Source organism: Salvelinus fontinalis, chromosome 28 (genome assembly GCF_029448725.1).
Source record: "Salvelinus fontinalis isolate EN_2023a chromosome 28, ASM2944872v1, whole genome shotgun sequence".
In the NCBI taxonomy this organism is placed as follows: Eukaryota; Metazoa; Chordata; class Actinopteri; order Salmoniformes; family Salmonidae; genus Salvelinus; species Salvelinus fontinalis.
In genome coordinates, this window is record NC_074692.1 from 27,700,778 (window position 1) to 27,717,771 (window position 16,994).

The 16,994-nt window shown below is 42.0% G+C and overlaps 1 protein-coding gene across 1 annotated transcript; it reads left to right on the forward strand.

The window, feature by feature from the left end:
* Positions 1-266: 266 nt before the first annotated feature.
* LOC129826533 (AP-3 complex subunit mu-2-like) lies at positions 267-8,996 on the forward strand. Its single transcript, XM_055887388.1, has 9 exons — positions 267-375; positions 859-1,143; positions 1,376-1,547; positions 1,861-1,998; positions 2,142-2,227; positions 2,782-2,915; positions 3,567-3,774; positions 5,550-5,694; positions 6,113-8,996. The coding sequence occupies exons 2-9, from the start codon at positions 871-873 to the stop codon at positions 6,211-6,213; spliced, it is 1,257 nt and encodes a 418-aa protein (XP_055743363.1). The 5' UTR covers positions 267-375; positions 859-870; the 3' UTR covers positions 6,214-8,996.
* Positions 8,997-16,994: the final 7,998 nt, after the last annotated feature.

Consider the following 16,994-nt stretch of genomic DNA (forward strand, 5'->3'; position numbering starts at 1 on the left):
CATTTCTCATTAATAGAATGTATCTATTTTGTATCCACAAGATGAAATCTGATACGATCCGTGGACGATGTCTTGACACAAAATGTCAGACGCACCGTTTTGGTGAGCCAATCAAGGTGCATGTTCATTTGGCGTTTAATAGGCGCTGTCCAATTACAATCGAATTCCGAGTCTGACGTTAAGAAACTTCCGCACTATGGACCAATCACTATTTGGGAGAGGCGGGCATTCTTGCTGTTTCTCGTCTCCGATTGGTCCTCTCTGGTGTCAGCTTCCTCATTCCGTTCCAGCTAACGGAGAAGAAGCGACGGCCTTTTCTAATCTTTCATTGAGAAAAGGTGAAGGCGAGAGGAACACACCAATAGATTGTCTTTGGTATGTAATTACACTTTCTAAACAGACGCAATAGCAGTAAAATATTGAGAGCAATGCATGATTAATTCCATTCTCGGTATTCACCATCGCTGAATGACGGGATCGCCTGCTGTCACAAGACAACTGTGTGTGGCAGGAGGAGGGTCTGAATCACGGATGTTGTAGGGATACAGATGCAGGCCCGTCTTCCAGTAAAATACCATATTATCGTCGACTCATCTTATTACCGCACAGGTTCGTGTGCATGCAGGTAACCTACCCGTAGCACGGCCGCCCACTGCGGAACCTGATAGCGGGACCGAATATTTAATGAAATCGTGTCACCTGTCACCCTACATGAAACATTGTCACTGCTCATAGATGTATGTCTACATTTGTTGAAGGTACCACACGCGCGGTGTAACTCAGACTTTATTCCAACGGCATGGGATGGTATAGCTAAAACCGTTTTAGAGTCGCTAAATTCTTATTTTCCTATCTCAGCCTCCAGCCAAAATGATCCACAGCCTGTTCCTCGTGAATTCCTCGGGGGACATTTTCCTGGAGAAACACTGGAAGAGCGTTGTGAGCCGCTCCGTGTGCGACTACTTCTTCGAGGCGCAAGAGCGCGCCAGTGAGCCGGAGAATGTGCCCCCAGTCATTCCGACCCCCCACCACTACCTCATCAGCGTCCTCAGGCACCGCATCTACTTTGTGGCGGTCATCCAGAGCGAGGTGCCGCCGCTCTTTGTCATCGAGTTCCTACACAGGGTAGTTGATACATTCCAGGTTTGTACTTGGTATACTAACTTTTCATCCTTTCACTTGTACTTGTTCAGGCTCTTCATCACCACCACCTATGTCTACCTTGCAATGTAATCTGTCCATTAGTCTAGAGTCTTAGAACTGGTAACTCTCTCTGAGTTACTGATTGTCTTATTGTTAAGTTACAAGTGTTTTTACTTTTTAAAGGAAGTCGTAAGTCATTGATCAGAATATACTCATCCCTCCCTGTTATTAGGACTATTTTGGGGTGTGCACAGAGGCAGCGATCAAGGACAATGTGGTGGTAGTATATGAGCTGCTAGAAGAGATGCTGGACAATGGCTTCCCCCTGGCCACAGAGTCCAACATCCTCAAAGAGCTCATCAAGCCACCCACCATCCTGCGCACAGTGGTTAACACCATCACAGGTGCCTGAAGATGACCATGTCTGCCTCTACACAGTCACTATGTCATCACTTTTTCCTGACCATTAAAAACCTCAAACTCATAGTATAATACCATGTAACCTGACCATGAAAAACAGGCCCTTAGTCATGACATATGTGTTCATCATTATTTACATTATTTCTTAATTATTCATCATTATTTACATATTATTGGCAGCATTGGAAATAATACTGTATGTTTTTAAACTTTTCATTTAGACCCATGTCACTGTACACAACTATCTGAATGTGTACATCATGTTTGTGTCATATTTGACTCTTCTGTTGTCTGTAGGCAGCACCAATGTAGGGGAGCAGCTCCCTACTGGACAGTTGTCTGTAGTGCCATGGCGACGCACTGGAGTCAAGTACACCAACAACGAGGCCTATTTTGATGTAGTGGAGGAGATTGATGCCATCATTGATAAATCAGGTATAGTTGGCCCACTGCCCCATCATGCTGTCAGCTAAACCTGTCCTGACCCATTAAAAACAACAGAAACGCAGAACTTGACATTCTGATTGACTCTTTCTCCTCTCTCTCCATCTCTCCATATTTCTCTCACACACTCTTAGGCTCCACTATTACAGCAGAGATCCAGGGGGTGATTGATGCCTGTGTGAAACTGACAGGCATGCCTGACCTCACTCTCTCGTTCATGGTGGGTTCTCTCTTTCTCTCTCTCTCTAGCCCAGGGGTAGGCAATAATATAGGCTCGAGGACCACATTGGGGTTTTAAAATTCAGCGGATGGCTGCACAGATTTTTTCCCCAGACCTATTTGTTTTGTCAAAAGCAATTTAAGGTCAAGAAAAAGGGCAGTTATTTGAAAATATATGCCCATTATAATTTCTACATACTTTCTATCTCGTTATAGATGTTCAAGAGTAGCCTGGAGTGTTTTTTTTTTTTTACCCATTGAATGGTCTTGCGGGCCGGATCCGTAGTTTGCCCACTCGTGCTCTAGCCAGTAGTTTATATCCACTCTTGTCCTTAGCAAATAACCGTTCCCTCTCTTCCTCTCCGTATGAAATCATTCATGTTTGTAATGTTTTTGACCTGTGTTGTATAACTGTAGACTTCCTGTCTGTTTCTCTTCTGTCTTGAAAACATATTTTTTACTGTTGTACTGAATAACTGTGTCAAAATTGTCCTGTCTGTTTCTCTCTCCCCCTCTCATTCTCTCTCTTGATACACCTGTCTGATCCTGTCTCAGAACCCTCGTCTGCTAGATGATGTGAGCTTTCACCCGTGTGTGAGGTTCAAGCGCTGGGAAGCAGAGAGGATCCTCTCCTTCATCCCCCCAGACGGAAACTTCCGGCTGCTCTCCTATCACGTCAGCTGCCAGAAGTCAGTACTGCGCTCTCTTTACCTCTGCAAAGCCAGACTAAACATCAGGTTATGTGCTCAAGGCATAACACACACACACACACACACACACACACACACACACACACACACACAGAGTATCTGAATGTTTGCTTTTTCTTTTCATTGTCTTAATTCAGTCTCCACTCATTAAGGTCAACAAGGCATTTCAAAATTAACATTGTAGTTGGGGCTCGAACTAAAACTAGAGTTGTTGTAAAATGTTAGCTAGATGAAGTCCTGTGTTTGGTTTAACGTTACATGAAATATTAAATGGATGTTTTTGGCAAAGCATTAGATGTAAGTACAATAGTATAGTGTCGGTTGCGGACATCTATTGGTATAGATTGGATCATTATTCACTTGTGGTTTGGCTTGGGAAAACCCAGAAACAATATTTTACAGAAATGCCAGTATGGTAATGCTCCTAATGTTTACATTATATATCCACATTTTTTGTTTGACGTTTCATGTTTAAAGGTTGTAATAACAATGTAACAAACTGCCATCTGTGCAGAAAATAATTCACTTGTTCTTTCAGTATTATTCACTTACTTGCACACTTTGTGTTCCGTGTGCTTTGTGCTGTTTCTGTCTCTGTGCCCGTCCTACCTGTGTTATTCTGACCCTCAGTCTGGTGGCCATCCCAGTGTACGTCAAGCACAACATCACGTTTAGGGAGGGTAGTTCTCAGGGCCGCTTTGAGCTGACCCTGGGCCCCAAGCAGACCATGGGGAAGGGGTTAGAGGCTGTTATAATCAGCAGCCAGCTACCCAGAGGAGTCCTCAACACCAACCTCAACCCCTCCCAGGGGACATACAACTTCGACCCTGTCACTAAGGTAAGGTGGTGGGAAAAGGAGTGTGTGTGTGTGTATGCAGACATGGATTTACCTGACCAGTTTAGTGTATGCTGTAAACATACAAAAGGGTATACAGTGCATTCGGAAAGTATTCAGAACCTTTGATTTTTTCCCCCACAATTGTTACGTTACAGCCTTATTCTAAAATAGATTAAATAAAAATTGTCATCAATCTACACACAATACCCCATAACGACAAGCAAAAACAGGTTTTTCAAAATTTGGGCAAATAAATACAAACAGAAATACCTTATTTACATAAGTATTCAGACCCTTTGTTATGAGACTCGAAATTGAGCTCAGGTGCATCCTGTTTCCATTAATCATCCTTGAGATGTTTCTACATCTTGGAGTCCACCTGTGGTAAATTCAATTGATTGGATATGATTTGGAAAGGCACACACCTGTATATAAGGTCCCACAGGTGACAATGCATGTCAGAGCAAAAACCAAGCCGTGCGGTGGAAGGAATTGTCCGTAGAGCTCCGAGACAGGATTGTGTCGAGGCACAGATCTGTGAAAGGGTACCAACATTTCTTTGCAGCATTGAAGGTCCCCAAGAACACAGTGGTATCATCATTCCTAAATGGAAGAATTTTTGAACCACCATGACTCTTCCTACTCACCCGGCCAAACTGAGCAATCGGGGGAGAAGGGCCTTGGTCACGGAGGTGACCAAGAACCTGATGGTTACTCTGACGGAGCTCCAGAGTTCCTCTGTGGAGATGGTTGTCCTTCTGGAAGGTTCTCCCATCTCTGCAGCACTCCACCAATCAGGCCTTTATGGTAGATAGGCCAGAAAGAAGTCACTCCTCAGTAAAAGGCACATGACAGCCCGCTTGGAGTTTGCCAAAAGGCACCTAAAGGACTCACAGACCATGAGAAACAAGATTCTCTGTTCTGATGAAACCAAGATTGAACTCTTTGGCCTGAATGCCAAGTGTCACGTTTGGAGGAAACCTGGCACCATCCCTATGGTGAAGCATGGTGGTGGCAGCATCATGCTGTGTGGATGTTTTTCAGCTGCAGGGACTGGGAGATTTGTCAGGATTGAGAGAGATGAACGGAGCAAAGCACAGAGAGATCCTTGATGAAAACCTGTTTCAGAGCGCTCAGGACCTCAGACTCGGGTGAAGGTTCACCTTCCATCAGGACAACGACCCTAAGCACACAGCCAAGAAAACGCCAGGAGTGGCTTCGGGACAAGTCTCTGAATGTCCTTGAGTGGCCCAGCCAGAGCCCGGACTTGAACCTGATCAAACATCTCTGGAGAGACCTGAAAGTAGCTGTGCAGCGACGTTCCCCATCCAACCTGAAAGGGTTTGAGAGGATCTGCAGAGAAGAATGGGAGAAACTCCCCAAATACAAGTGTGCCAAGCTTGTAGTGTCATACCCAAGAAGACGCGAGGCTGTAATCGCTGCCAAAGGTGCTTCAACAAAGTACTGAGTAAAGGGTCTGAATACTTATGTAAATGTGATATTTTTAATAAATTGGCAAACATTTCTAAACCTGTTTATGCTTTGTCATTATGGAGTATTGTGTATAAATTGATGAGGGATTTTTTTAGAAGAAGGCTGTAACGTAACAATGTGGAAAAGTCAAGGGGTCTGAATACTTTCCGAATGACTGTATAATCTTACATTTAATGGATTTGTTAATTCCTCCTCGCACCCACCTGTTTGCGTTCAAAACAATACCCTTCTCCCTGTGTGTGGTAATAACAGTGGAAGGCTGCTCTGTTGTCCGTTTGCAGCTCTTGTCATGGGACGTGGGTAAAATCAACCCTCAGAAGCTGCCTAGTCTAAAGGGCTCTATGAGCCTTCAGGCAGGGGCCTCCAAGCCAGACGAGAACCCCACCATCAACATCCAGTTCAAGATCCAACAGTCGGCTCTTTCAGGTTAAACACACCTTATCAGAATTGGTTATTACACTCTAGAGTAGCAGTTGCTCCTTAGCCGCTGAACTGGTATTAGTTAACTTTACCCATATTCTTAACCGTAATAATTTTGTGATTTAAAGAAATATCTAACCCTAGATTATATATTAATATTGTATCTACTAACTCCATATTAGTCAGCTACATGACATCCACACAGTTTATTCACAGTGTCACCTTCTACCACTAGATGGAGACAAGATACTCTATTTGTATTTGCTCTATCGGATCCACACAGAGGTTTGCATCTGTTTCCAAAAGGGATGTGGGCTACTTCTCTTGCAATGGCCAAATCAATGATTTATATGACTTTCTGCAGAATACATATTAAATAGCAATGTGACACCTTCTCTCTTTTAATTTACTTGTTCTTCTCCAGGACTGAAGGTGAATCGGTTGGATATGTACGGGGAGAAATACAAACCATTCAAAGGCATCAAGTACATGACCAAGGCCGGCAAATTCCAGGTGCGGACATAGAGGCTTGGCTCTCCGCTCTCTGGCCTCTGCACCAATACTACTACTGTAAAAGAGAGAGGGGGAGGTTTCCGATGATGGGGAATAAATACAGAAAATATAGGGAAGGGAGTGTCTACGGACATTCCCTGTGTAAATGCATTTCAGGATTTATCCACACAAACTGTGGGCTCTGCTGTCTAACTGAACTAGCTACCACATAATGTGTGACACGACACACAAAAGCATATTTAATGGAGTTGTTTGCGAATAGATGGCGATAAGAGACTATCCGTCTCAATGTGTCAACAGCATTTTTAGTAAGCTAAAGCCTGGAATTGGTCTATCTGTTGTGTGTCATTTCTGGTTCCTTTTCCAATCTCATTGCTATCCTTTGAGTTCCTTTTGTGAGCGAGAAAAGCAGGCAAAATGGTTTGTGTGCTTCTACTTCTACTACCTCTCTTCTCATGCTCCCATCCATTCCTTATAACCAACGGCCCAGAGTTTGGGTCATCACGAGTTAACACAGCCACAATGCCATAATTATTTATTGAGTTTATTTTATTTTTTTAAACTTTATTTAACTAGGCAAGTCAGTTAAGAACAAATTCTTATTTACAATGGCGGCCTACCAAAAGGACTCCTGCGGGGACTGGGGCCCGGGATTAAAAAAATAAATACAATATAAATATAGGACAAAACACACATCACAACAAGAGGGACATAACACTACATAAAAAGAGACTTAAAACAACAACATAACAGCAAAACATGACAGCAACACAACATGGTACAAACATTGGGCAAAGTCAACAGCACAAAGGTCAAGAAGGTAGAGACAACAATACATCATACAAAGCAGCCACAACTGTCAATAAGAGTGTCCATGATTGAGTCTTTGAATGAAGAGATGGAGATAAAACTGTCCAGTTTGAGTGTTTGTTGCAGCTCGTTCCAGTCGCTCGCTGCAGCGAACTGAAAAGAGGAGGGACCCAGGGATGTGTGTGCTTTGGGGACCTTTAACAGAATGTGACTGGCAGAATTGGTGTTGTATGTGGAGGATGAGGGCTGCAGTAGATATCTTAGATAGGAGGGAGTGATGCCTAAGAGGGTTTTATAAATATGCATCAACCAGTGGGTCTTGACGGGTATACAGAGATTACCAGTTTACTGAAGAGTATAGAGTGCAGTGATGTGTCCTTTAAGGAGCGTTGGTGACAAATCTGATGGCCGAATGGTAAAGAACATCTAGCCGCTCGAGGTCACCCTTACCTGCCGATCTATAAATGATGTCTCCGTAATCTAGCATGGGTAGGATGGTCATCTGAATCTGTGTTAGTTTGGCAGCTGGGGTGAAAGAGGAGCGATTACGATAGAGGAAACCAAGTCTAGATTTAACTTTAGCCTGCAGCTTTGATATGTGCTGAGATAAGGACAGTGCACCGTCTAGCCATACTCCCAAGTAGTTGTATGAGGTGACTACCTCAAGCTCTAAACCCTCAGAGGTAGTAATAACACCTGTGTGAAGAGGGGAATTCGTCTTACCAAACCACATGACCTTTGTTTTGGAGGTGTTCAGAAGCTTGTTGGAAACTAAGAAGGCTTTGAGGACCTTTAAGGTTGCAGTGACACATCCATAATCTGAGCGGAAACCAGATTGCATACCAGAGAGAATACTATAGACATCAAGAAAGCCAGTCAGTTGATTATTGACAAGTTTTTCTAACACTTTTGATTAACAGGGCAAAATAGAAATTATGGCTAAGCCCTGCCCATTTATACAATTAATCTTCTTAAAATCTGATTTTAACCGTAACCTTAACCACACTGCTAACCTTATGCCTTAACCTTAAATTAAGACCAAATATTATAATTTTTTCCATCAATTTTGACTTTGAGGCTGTAGAATCTGACTTTGTGGTTGTGTTATCTAGTGGGATCCCAGTTTCTTCTGGTCAGGTCACATGGCCAGGACTGGATAAGTTCCTGGCTCTACCTATATTACATGTTATTCTAAATTCTGTATTCCCTTGCAATTTTCTCCCTTTACTTATTCCAATGCTCCCTGTTTTCTGAACTTCTCCCTTCGGTCCTCCAAACCAAATGAATTTCTGTGTCTCTCTGTTATCAACTCTGGAGTCACACACTGGAGTTTGAGAATGTGACATGAAATTTCTCCGCCTGAATCATTCACTACCATGCCTATTGTTCTGTCAACAGTTAATACTATAGGCATTACCATGTCATTCTCAAATCCAATCTAGTGGTTTGTAGGATGAGGTTGACACAGTATGTTACTGTTTTTCTCTCTTTTTCTATATCATGTAAGGCGTCAGGTCGAGCACCTTGCTGTGGCCTACCTGATGTTTTATCCACCTTAATCCCTCCTGATGGCCTTTTTTAAATTCATATTTATTCAACAATGATATAATCCTGATAGGAGCACCAAATCGGATGCTGAATAACCCAGCTCATATCATGCAGCTCAAATGTATCTTTATTACTCTATAGTGAATTCTACAGAGGCTTGAGCATCATGAAGACCAATAACATGAAACATGCTGCTCCCCTATGATGTTATTGAAGCTTTTACTCACAGTGGCCTGGCTTTCCTATGTTTTCTATAAGTTCTCCATACTGACTGACTCCATACTGCAGTTTGATGACACGGTTGGTTGGGTTTCCCTATCAAGAATGTTCAAGGTTCGGGTTTACAGCTTTTGTTTGTTTTGTTTGTGTGTTTGTCAAATGAATTCAAATTTAGTTTACAATGCTATGACAATAAAGAATTAAGAAGTGAAATGATATACGTTGAATTATCCAGTCCAATGTGTTCCCCTCTGATAGATACTAGGAAACTACAAATCAATGTAGTGTACATCTGGTTATACCAACTAAAATAACCTAATTTGTCTACATGTTTGTAACAACGAACACATTTCTGTCTAAAAATCATCTTGAGTATTATAAGAGCCCATTTATGATGATGTATGGGAGGTTTGATTAAAGGTTCATTCCATCCTTTTTAGTTTCACTTAATTTCAATACAATGATCTTGAAGTACAGTATCATCAAAAATGGGAAACGAATGTTATGGGGTCTGTTTCTTTTCTACCCCATATCATAGGCTCAGGGGTGAAAGTAAGGCGGTATGGTCGGGTACTGCATCCAGATTAAATAAATAGTGTGGGTATGCCGTACCGGTAAAACGTGAGTTTATCACAATTAATACAACATGCCCAAACAAATGTAGGCTATTGCACCATTATTTAACATAACTGCATGTCAGCAGCATGACAAATTAGTGAATTGACTGGAAGCCGGGTGGTATACGCTCCAAATTGCGTTGTGTTTTTATAACGCTTACATTTTGTCAAGGCAGGGAAGAGTGGCTGACACGGAGGCGCTCGTGAACAACAGTGGCTGCATCAATTCAGGCTACAGGTGTAGACCTAATGACAATCTCAGAATTTCATTACACTACACGTAGGTGTTTTGTAACTGATGTCTCTTTCCATTCATCAAATTGTGGGTGAACAGTGTACTGTTGGGGTTTGGATGCTGAAATTATTTTGTGAGTGAACGAATGCGCGCAGGTAGCCTACAGGAGCGCCTATGTAAGTGCTTGTTTGACAATCAGGTGAAAACATCACGACTGGTTGTGTTTATTGCACATTAAAAGCAATAAGGCAGCGTGTCCATAAGGCTTTCCCTAAAGTAAATTGCCCAAATGATATAGCCTAATTAGCTTAGTCTATATAGAAATAAATATAAATCACTCAAAATAGGCTACTACACCATACAGCATGATTTGGCCTCAAATTATCATTTTTAAAAAGCTGTGGATTGTTTTATATTGGATAGCATACAGTCGGAAGGACCCGTAATTTATACAGCGCGCGCTGCAATTACCAAATAGATGATTGTTAAATTGCGACTGTCGGTGAAAAGCAGAGAGACCCAGCCAGGCATATCACAATATTTAAAAATACAATCGCGGAAAAACTGTTGTGAAAGCAAATGGCTATTGCTGTAAAGAGATGACAATGAAAAGACTCCAATCTGTCTTTGAGTTATCAATATTCTTAATTTAATTGAGGGAACAGTAGCCTATTGGCACCAGCTGAGACATCCGCCATATCCGGGTGAGTGTGCATATTGACTGTCTTTATAATTGGGCCAGTGCCACTTTTGTTTGTTTTTGGACAGTAATTTCCTCCTCCAGGTTATATGGTTGTCATATTGTATTTGTGTCTCCCCTTTTTGTAAGCCGATTAGATGGATCAGTCAACATCGTTTTTATTGCTGTCAGTGTTTTTGTAGTTTAAAAAAAATGCGTGCGCACACTTGGGTGTCCTGTACCAGTAAGAAATAAATTAAATCGACTTTCATCCTGCATAGGCTAGATTCAACATTACTCTCAAATTCTTCTGTCTTAACATTAAGACATGGCTAACGCCAATTACTAATACTAGGCTATCTATGGATAATGCCATCATGGCCAATACTTATTTTTATTTTAATATCATTTTCATAAAATTCATCAGGAGGACATAGCCCATCTGATATGTGTTAACTTCTGAAAAGTAATGCCATAATTTATAACTGATGCCATTGCATGTTTGAATTCTATTGAAGGTTTGTGTAAAACGCAAAAAATGTGTCCTGTCTGAGATGAGAATGACGTTGTCCCAGGGGGCATGTTGTTCCACTGCGTTTATCGAACTCCATTCCGTAATTTGATGATCACTTTAACATCAACACAACGTTTTCTTCTCCTCTTCGACTTTTAACTCTAACCAGACCTCAGACTTTCGACGACTCATACGCGAAAAAGTGTTTAAATAAATGTAAGACAATCGCGATTTTTCTTCTTAATCTGATCACTTATTGGGTTATTGGTTGTTTTTTGTTTTTATTCTGGGAGTTGAGTTGCTGTTTAAGTTACTTGTCCATTGCAATTTTTAATAACTTTTCACATTATTATAATTCACCTTCGAATAACATTTCAATATTAGTATGTAGACTTTTGCTAAGTCTTTGAAGAGGGAGTTGTAGCTGTTTTTTCCCACTCACTTAAAAAAACGTTATCTAAGGTGAAAAGTCGAAACATTTAAAGAACCACCCTCAAACGTGGTATGTATCCTATTAACTACATTTTCTCTATTTACTTTACTTTCTATGACCATAAACCTTTCTAACAGCCTAAGAGCTTGTTGTCAAAAGAAATCTAGACGTGTAGGCTATTTCGCCCAGTGAAAGTAAGTAGTTTCTCACCAGTAAAGCAATTAGTCAAATACACATTGGGGCCACTGATAAACTCCATTATTAGTTGTGACTTCACACATGCCCTAACAGATTTATAACGTGTTCGATCTGACAGATAATAGGGTTTATGTAAATGTAATGATCCCATCTAATTGTGTATTGTTGTATCTGGTGTTTTTCTCACTTTTATCCTTTAATCGTTGTTTTTGTCTATTTTGCTTCCTGGGGTGATGTTTTGAAAGTCTAGGGGGGGCTTCCTTATTTGATGTTTTTCCCCCTCCACCCCTTTTACCTGACACTTCTGTAAACTATATAAAAATGGTTTTGTACTTAAGTAATAACGGGACTGTAACAGTCTTGTGCAGCGGTGGCTTTGCTGCAAGTTAAAGGACCGGTTATAAATTGCTGAATAAGCCACGTGCTTATTTGGGAAGGGTAGCGGAGCGTGTTACTTTGTGGAAACGTTCCATTGCATCTGACTGATTCTGCGCAAGACTACGAAGAAAGTAAGTAGCAAAAATAACGACTTTCAAAAAAATGTTTGGGATGATTGACAATATTGCAATAGTAAAGTAAGAAGTAACATTTTCGGTTCTCCAGGGCGATTTGCCACACTGATACTTTTACGTTTTACGAAGCCAAAAAAAGCATTTGCATTCGAATTTCAGACACGTTGACAGTATTCAGTATATTAGTGAGCCTAATAATAACTAAGCTATATCAGTCGTTCGAGCTCATTCAATTAGAAAGTCTCATTATACATATTTCAGTGTGTCTTTTTATATGCACAGCTGCATGCTACAGCAGTGATTCAACATGAGCGTAATGTTACTGCCACGGAGAAACAAGTTGCCTACGGCGGGGTTATCGACACAGTTAAAACAACATTGCAGTTTATTGACGGCTGACTGGAGTCTGACTGTGGAACAAAGAGCACCGTCGCGGGTTCAACGAGACCCCCTTTCTCATTCATAGAGAGAGGGCAAACAAAGCCTCCTCGTGGGAGGACTCGCCATTATAGAACTCAGCATATTCCCATATCGACCCATGAGCATGACATCTTTCTGGCATCCCCAGCCATTTCAAATTACAGGTCTAGACTACTAATAACTGTCATTAAGTGAGATTCATGTCTTTCCCAGTAAAGCAGTTATTGATTAAGGTTTGTTGGGGGAAATGACAGGTGAGTTTGTTTTGTTAGTATGGCGTGTCATCTTTTCCCAGAGTTTATAGGCCTAAATGGAACAGACAGATAGCTGCGGGAAGTAGGTGTGCTGCTGCACCCGCTGATAAATTGAAATAATTTTGGCAAAATTAGGCTATACATTTTTTTTCCCGCCCAAAATGATATTACTCCTGTCTGAACATACAATAATTCAAAATACTACATAATTTAGCTGCAGAGGATCAATAGCTTCAAATAAAATGTAGAGCTGTGGATAAAGTTATCACAAGCAGTTCTTGGGAAGACCACAATTTGGGCAGCATGCGTGCCAAATACAATGTATTCGGAAAGTATTCAGACCATTTCCCCTTTTCCACATTTTGTTTTATTACAGCCTAATTCTAAAATGGATCAAATAATTTCCCCCCCTCATAAATCTGCACAAAATACCCCATAATGACAAAGGGAAAACAGGTTGACATTCTTGCAAATTTATATAAAAAAACAAAAACAGAAATACCTTATTTACATAGGTATTCAGACACTTTGCTATTAGACTCGAAATTGAGCTCTCTCACGTTTGAGGTAAGACGCTGATGCAGACAATGTCGAAGTAACAACAGTTTATTATTCCAACAGGAGCAGGCAAAAGACAGGTCAAGGGCAGGCAGGGGTCAGTAATCCAGGTAGGTGGGGCAAAGACACAGGACAGCAGGCAGGCTCAGGGTAGGCAGAGGTCAGTAATCAAGATAGGTGGGGCAAAGGTAGGCAGGGTCAGGGCAGGTAGAACATGTCAATACTGGGAAACTAGAAAACAGGAACAATCGATAGACAGGAACAGAGGCGAAAAGGCTGGTAGGCTTGATGAAACAAAACAAACTGGCAACAGACAAATAGAGAACACAGGTATAAATACACAGGATAATGGGGAAGATGGGTGACACCTGGAGTGGGGTGGAGACAATCACAAAGACAGGTGAAACAGATCAGGGTGTGACAAGCTCAGGCGCATCCCGTTTCTATTGATCATTATTGAGATGTTTCTGCAACTTGATTGGAGTCCACCTGTGGTAAATTCAATTGATTGGACATGATTTGGAAAGGCACACACCTGTCTATATAAGGTCCCACAGTTGACAATGCATGTCAGAGCAAAAACCAAGCCATGAGATCGAAGGAATTGTCCGTAGAGCTCCGAGACACGATTGTGTAAGGCACAGATCTGGGGAAGGGTACCATATTTCTTTTGAAGCATTGAAGGTCCCCAAGAACACAGTGGCATCCATCATTCCTAAATGAAAGAAGTTTGGAACCACCAAGCTGGCCGCCCGGCCAAACTGAGCAATCAGGGGAGAAGGGCCTTGGTCAGGGAGGTGACCAAGAACCAGATGGTCACTCTGATAGAGCTCCAGAGTTCCTCTGTGGAGATCAGAGAAGATTCCAGAAGGGTAGCCATTACTGCAGCACTCCACCAATCAGACCTTTATGGTAGATAGGCCAGAGGGAAGCCACTCCTCAGTAAAAGGCACATGACAGCCCTTTTCGAGTTTGCCAAAAGACACCTAAAGAACTCTCATACCATGAGAAACAAGATTTTCTGGTCTGATGAAACTAAGATTGAACTATTTGGCTTGAATGCCAAGTATCACTTTTGGAGGAACCCTGGCACCATCCCTATGGTGAAGCATGGTGGTGGCAGCATCATGCTGTGGGGATGTTTTTCAGCAGCAGGGACTGGGAGACTAGTCAGGATCAAGGGAAAGATGAACAGAGCGAAGTACAGAGAGATCCTTGATGAAAACCTGCTCCAGAGCGCTTAGGACCTCAGACTGGGGCAAAAGTTCACTTTCCAACAGGACAATGACCCTAAGCACACAGCAAAGACAATGCAGGAGTGGCTTCTAAACAAGTCTCTGAATGTCCTTGAGTGGCCCAGCCAGAGCCCGGACTTAAACACTATCTAACATCTCTGGAGAGACCTGAAATAGCTGTGCAGCGACGCTCCCCATCCAACCTAACAGAGCTTGAGAAGAATGGGGAAAAACTCCCCAAATACAGGTGTGCCAAGCTTGTAGTGTCATACCCAAGAAGACGCCAGGCTGTAATCGCTGCCAAAGGTGCTTCAACAAAGTACAGATGACCACAGGGATGCGTGCTTAGTCCTCTCCTGTACTCCCCTCCCGTTCACCCACGACTGCCTGGTTGCACACGACTCCAACACGATCATTAAGTTTGCCGACTGCATGACTGTGTAAGGCCTGATCACTGATGACGATGAGACCGCCTATAAGGAGGAGGTCAGAGACCTGGCTGTGTGGTCCGAGGACAACTCCCTCAACATCAGCAAGACAAAGGAGCTGATTGTGGACAACAGGAAACAGAGGGCCGAGCACGCCCCCATTCACATTGACGGAGCTGTAGTGGAGCATGTCGAGAGCTTCAAGTTCCATGGTGTCCACATCACTAAGGATCTATCATGGTCCACACACACCAACACAGTCGTGAAGAGGGAACCACAACGTCTCTTCCCCCACAGGAGGTTCAAATGATTTGGCATGAGCACTCAGATCCTCAGAAAGTTATACAGCTGCACCATTTGAGAGCATCTTGAATGGCTGCATCGCCGCTTGGTATAGCAACTGCTTGGTATCCAACAAGGCACTATAGAGGGTACTGCGTACGGCCCAGTACTTCACTGGGGCTAAGCACCCTGCCATCCAGGACCTCTATACCAGGCAGTGTCAGAGGAAGACCCTAAAAATGTTTAGACTCCAGCCACCCAAGTCATAGACTGTTCTCTCTGCTACCACACAGTAAGTGGTAGCGATGAACCAAGTCTGGAACCAACAGGACCCTGAACAGCTTCTACCCCCAAGCCATAAGACTGCTAAATATACAGTTGAAGTCGGAAGTTTTAAATACACTTAGGTTGGAGTCATCAAAACTCGTTTTTCAACCACTCCACACATTTCTTGTTAACAAACTGTAGTTTTGGCAAGTCGGTTAGTTAACCAAATAGCTACCCGGATTATCTGCATTGACCCTTTTTGCACTAACTTATTTTGGGACTCATCACATACGCTGCTGCTATTGTTTATTATCTATCACTTTATTCCTAGTTATATGTACGTATATATCTGAATTACCTTGTACCACTGCACATCAACTTAGTACTGGTACCCCGAGTATATAGCCAAGTTAGCGTTACTCATTGTGTATTTATTATTAGTTTTATTATTACGTGTTTTACTTTGAGAAACAGACGCCTCACAAGTCCTCAACTGGCAGCTTCATTAAATAGTAACCCGCAAAACACCAGACTCAACGTCAACAGTGAAGAGGCGACTCCGGGATGCTGGCCTTCTAGGCAGAGTTCCTCTGTCCATTGTCTGTGTTCTTTTGCCTATCTTAATCTTTTCTTTTTATTGGCCAGTCTGAGATGTGGCTTTTCCTTTGCAACTCTGCCTAGAAGGCTAGCATCTCTTCACTGTTGACGTTGAGACTGGTGTTTTGCGCGTACTATTTAATGAAGCTGCCAGTTGAGGACTTGTGAGGTGTCTGTTTCTCAAACTAGACACTAATGTATTTGTCCTCTTGCTCAGTTGTGCACCGGGGCCTCCCATTCCTCTTTCTATTCTGGTTAGAGACAGTTTGCGCTGTTCTGTGAAGGGAGTAGTACAAGATCCTCAGTTTCTTGGCAATTTCTCACATGGAATAGCCTTTATTTTTTAGAGCAAGAATAGACTGATGACTTTCAGAAGAAAGTTCTTTTCTGGCCATTTTGAGCCTGTAATCGAACCCACAAATGCTGATGCTCCAGATACTCAACTAGTCTAAAGAAGGCCAGTTTTATTGCTTCTTTAATCAGGACACCAGTTTTCAGCTGTGCTAACATAATTGCAAAATTAGTTTTCTAATGATCAATTAGCCTTTTAAAATGATAAACTTGAATTAGCTAACACAACGTGCCCTTGGAACACAGGAGGTTGCTGATAATGGGCCTCTGTACGCCTATGTAGATATTCCATAAATCAGCCGTTTCCAGCTCCAATAGTCATTTACAACATTAACAATGTCTACACTGTATTTCTCATCAATTTGATGTTAATTTAATATACAAAAAATGAGCTTTTCTTTCAAAAACAAGGACATTTCTAAGTGACCCCAAACTTTTGTGAAGGTGTTAGGGTAAAATCAAAAGTAAATCAAGCCGTTGTTTATAGGGAAACGACAAGCAGGATATTATATCGCTGCAAACACAACATTACAGTTGAGCCATTTTCTTTGCTAAATAAAGTTCCATCAGAATTAAACAAAACACTTGTGAACTGGTTTAAACCTTCACAAAAGTTAGATTGCAGCAATTACCTAG

What these genes read in the sequence shown, in the direction of transcription:
- LOC129826533 (XM_055887388.1), top strand. Translation starts at nt 871, where the DNA reads ATGATCCACAGCCTGTTCCTCGTGAATTCCTCGGGGGACATTTTCCTG. An exon ending in AGTGGTTAACACCATCACAG is followed by an intron (nt 1,548 to 1,860) that starts GTGCCTGAAGAT and finishes TGTTGTCTGTAG; the next exon opens with GCAGCACCAATGTAGGGGAG. An exon ending in TGCCATCATTGATAAATCAG is followed by an intron (nt 1,999 to 2,141) that starts GTATAGTTGGCC and finishes ACACACTCTTAG; the next exon opens with GCTCCACTATTACAGCAGAG.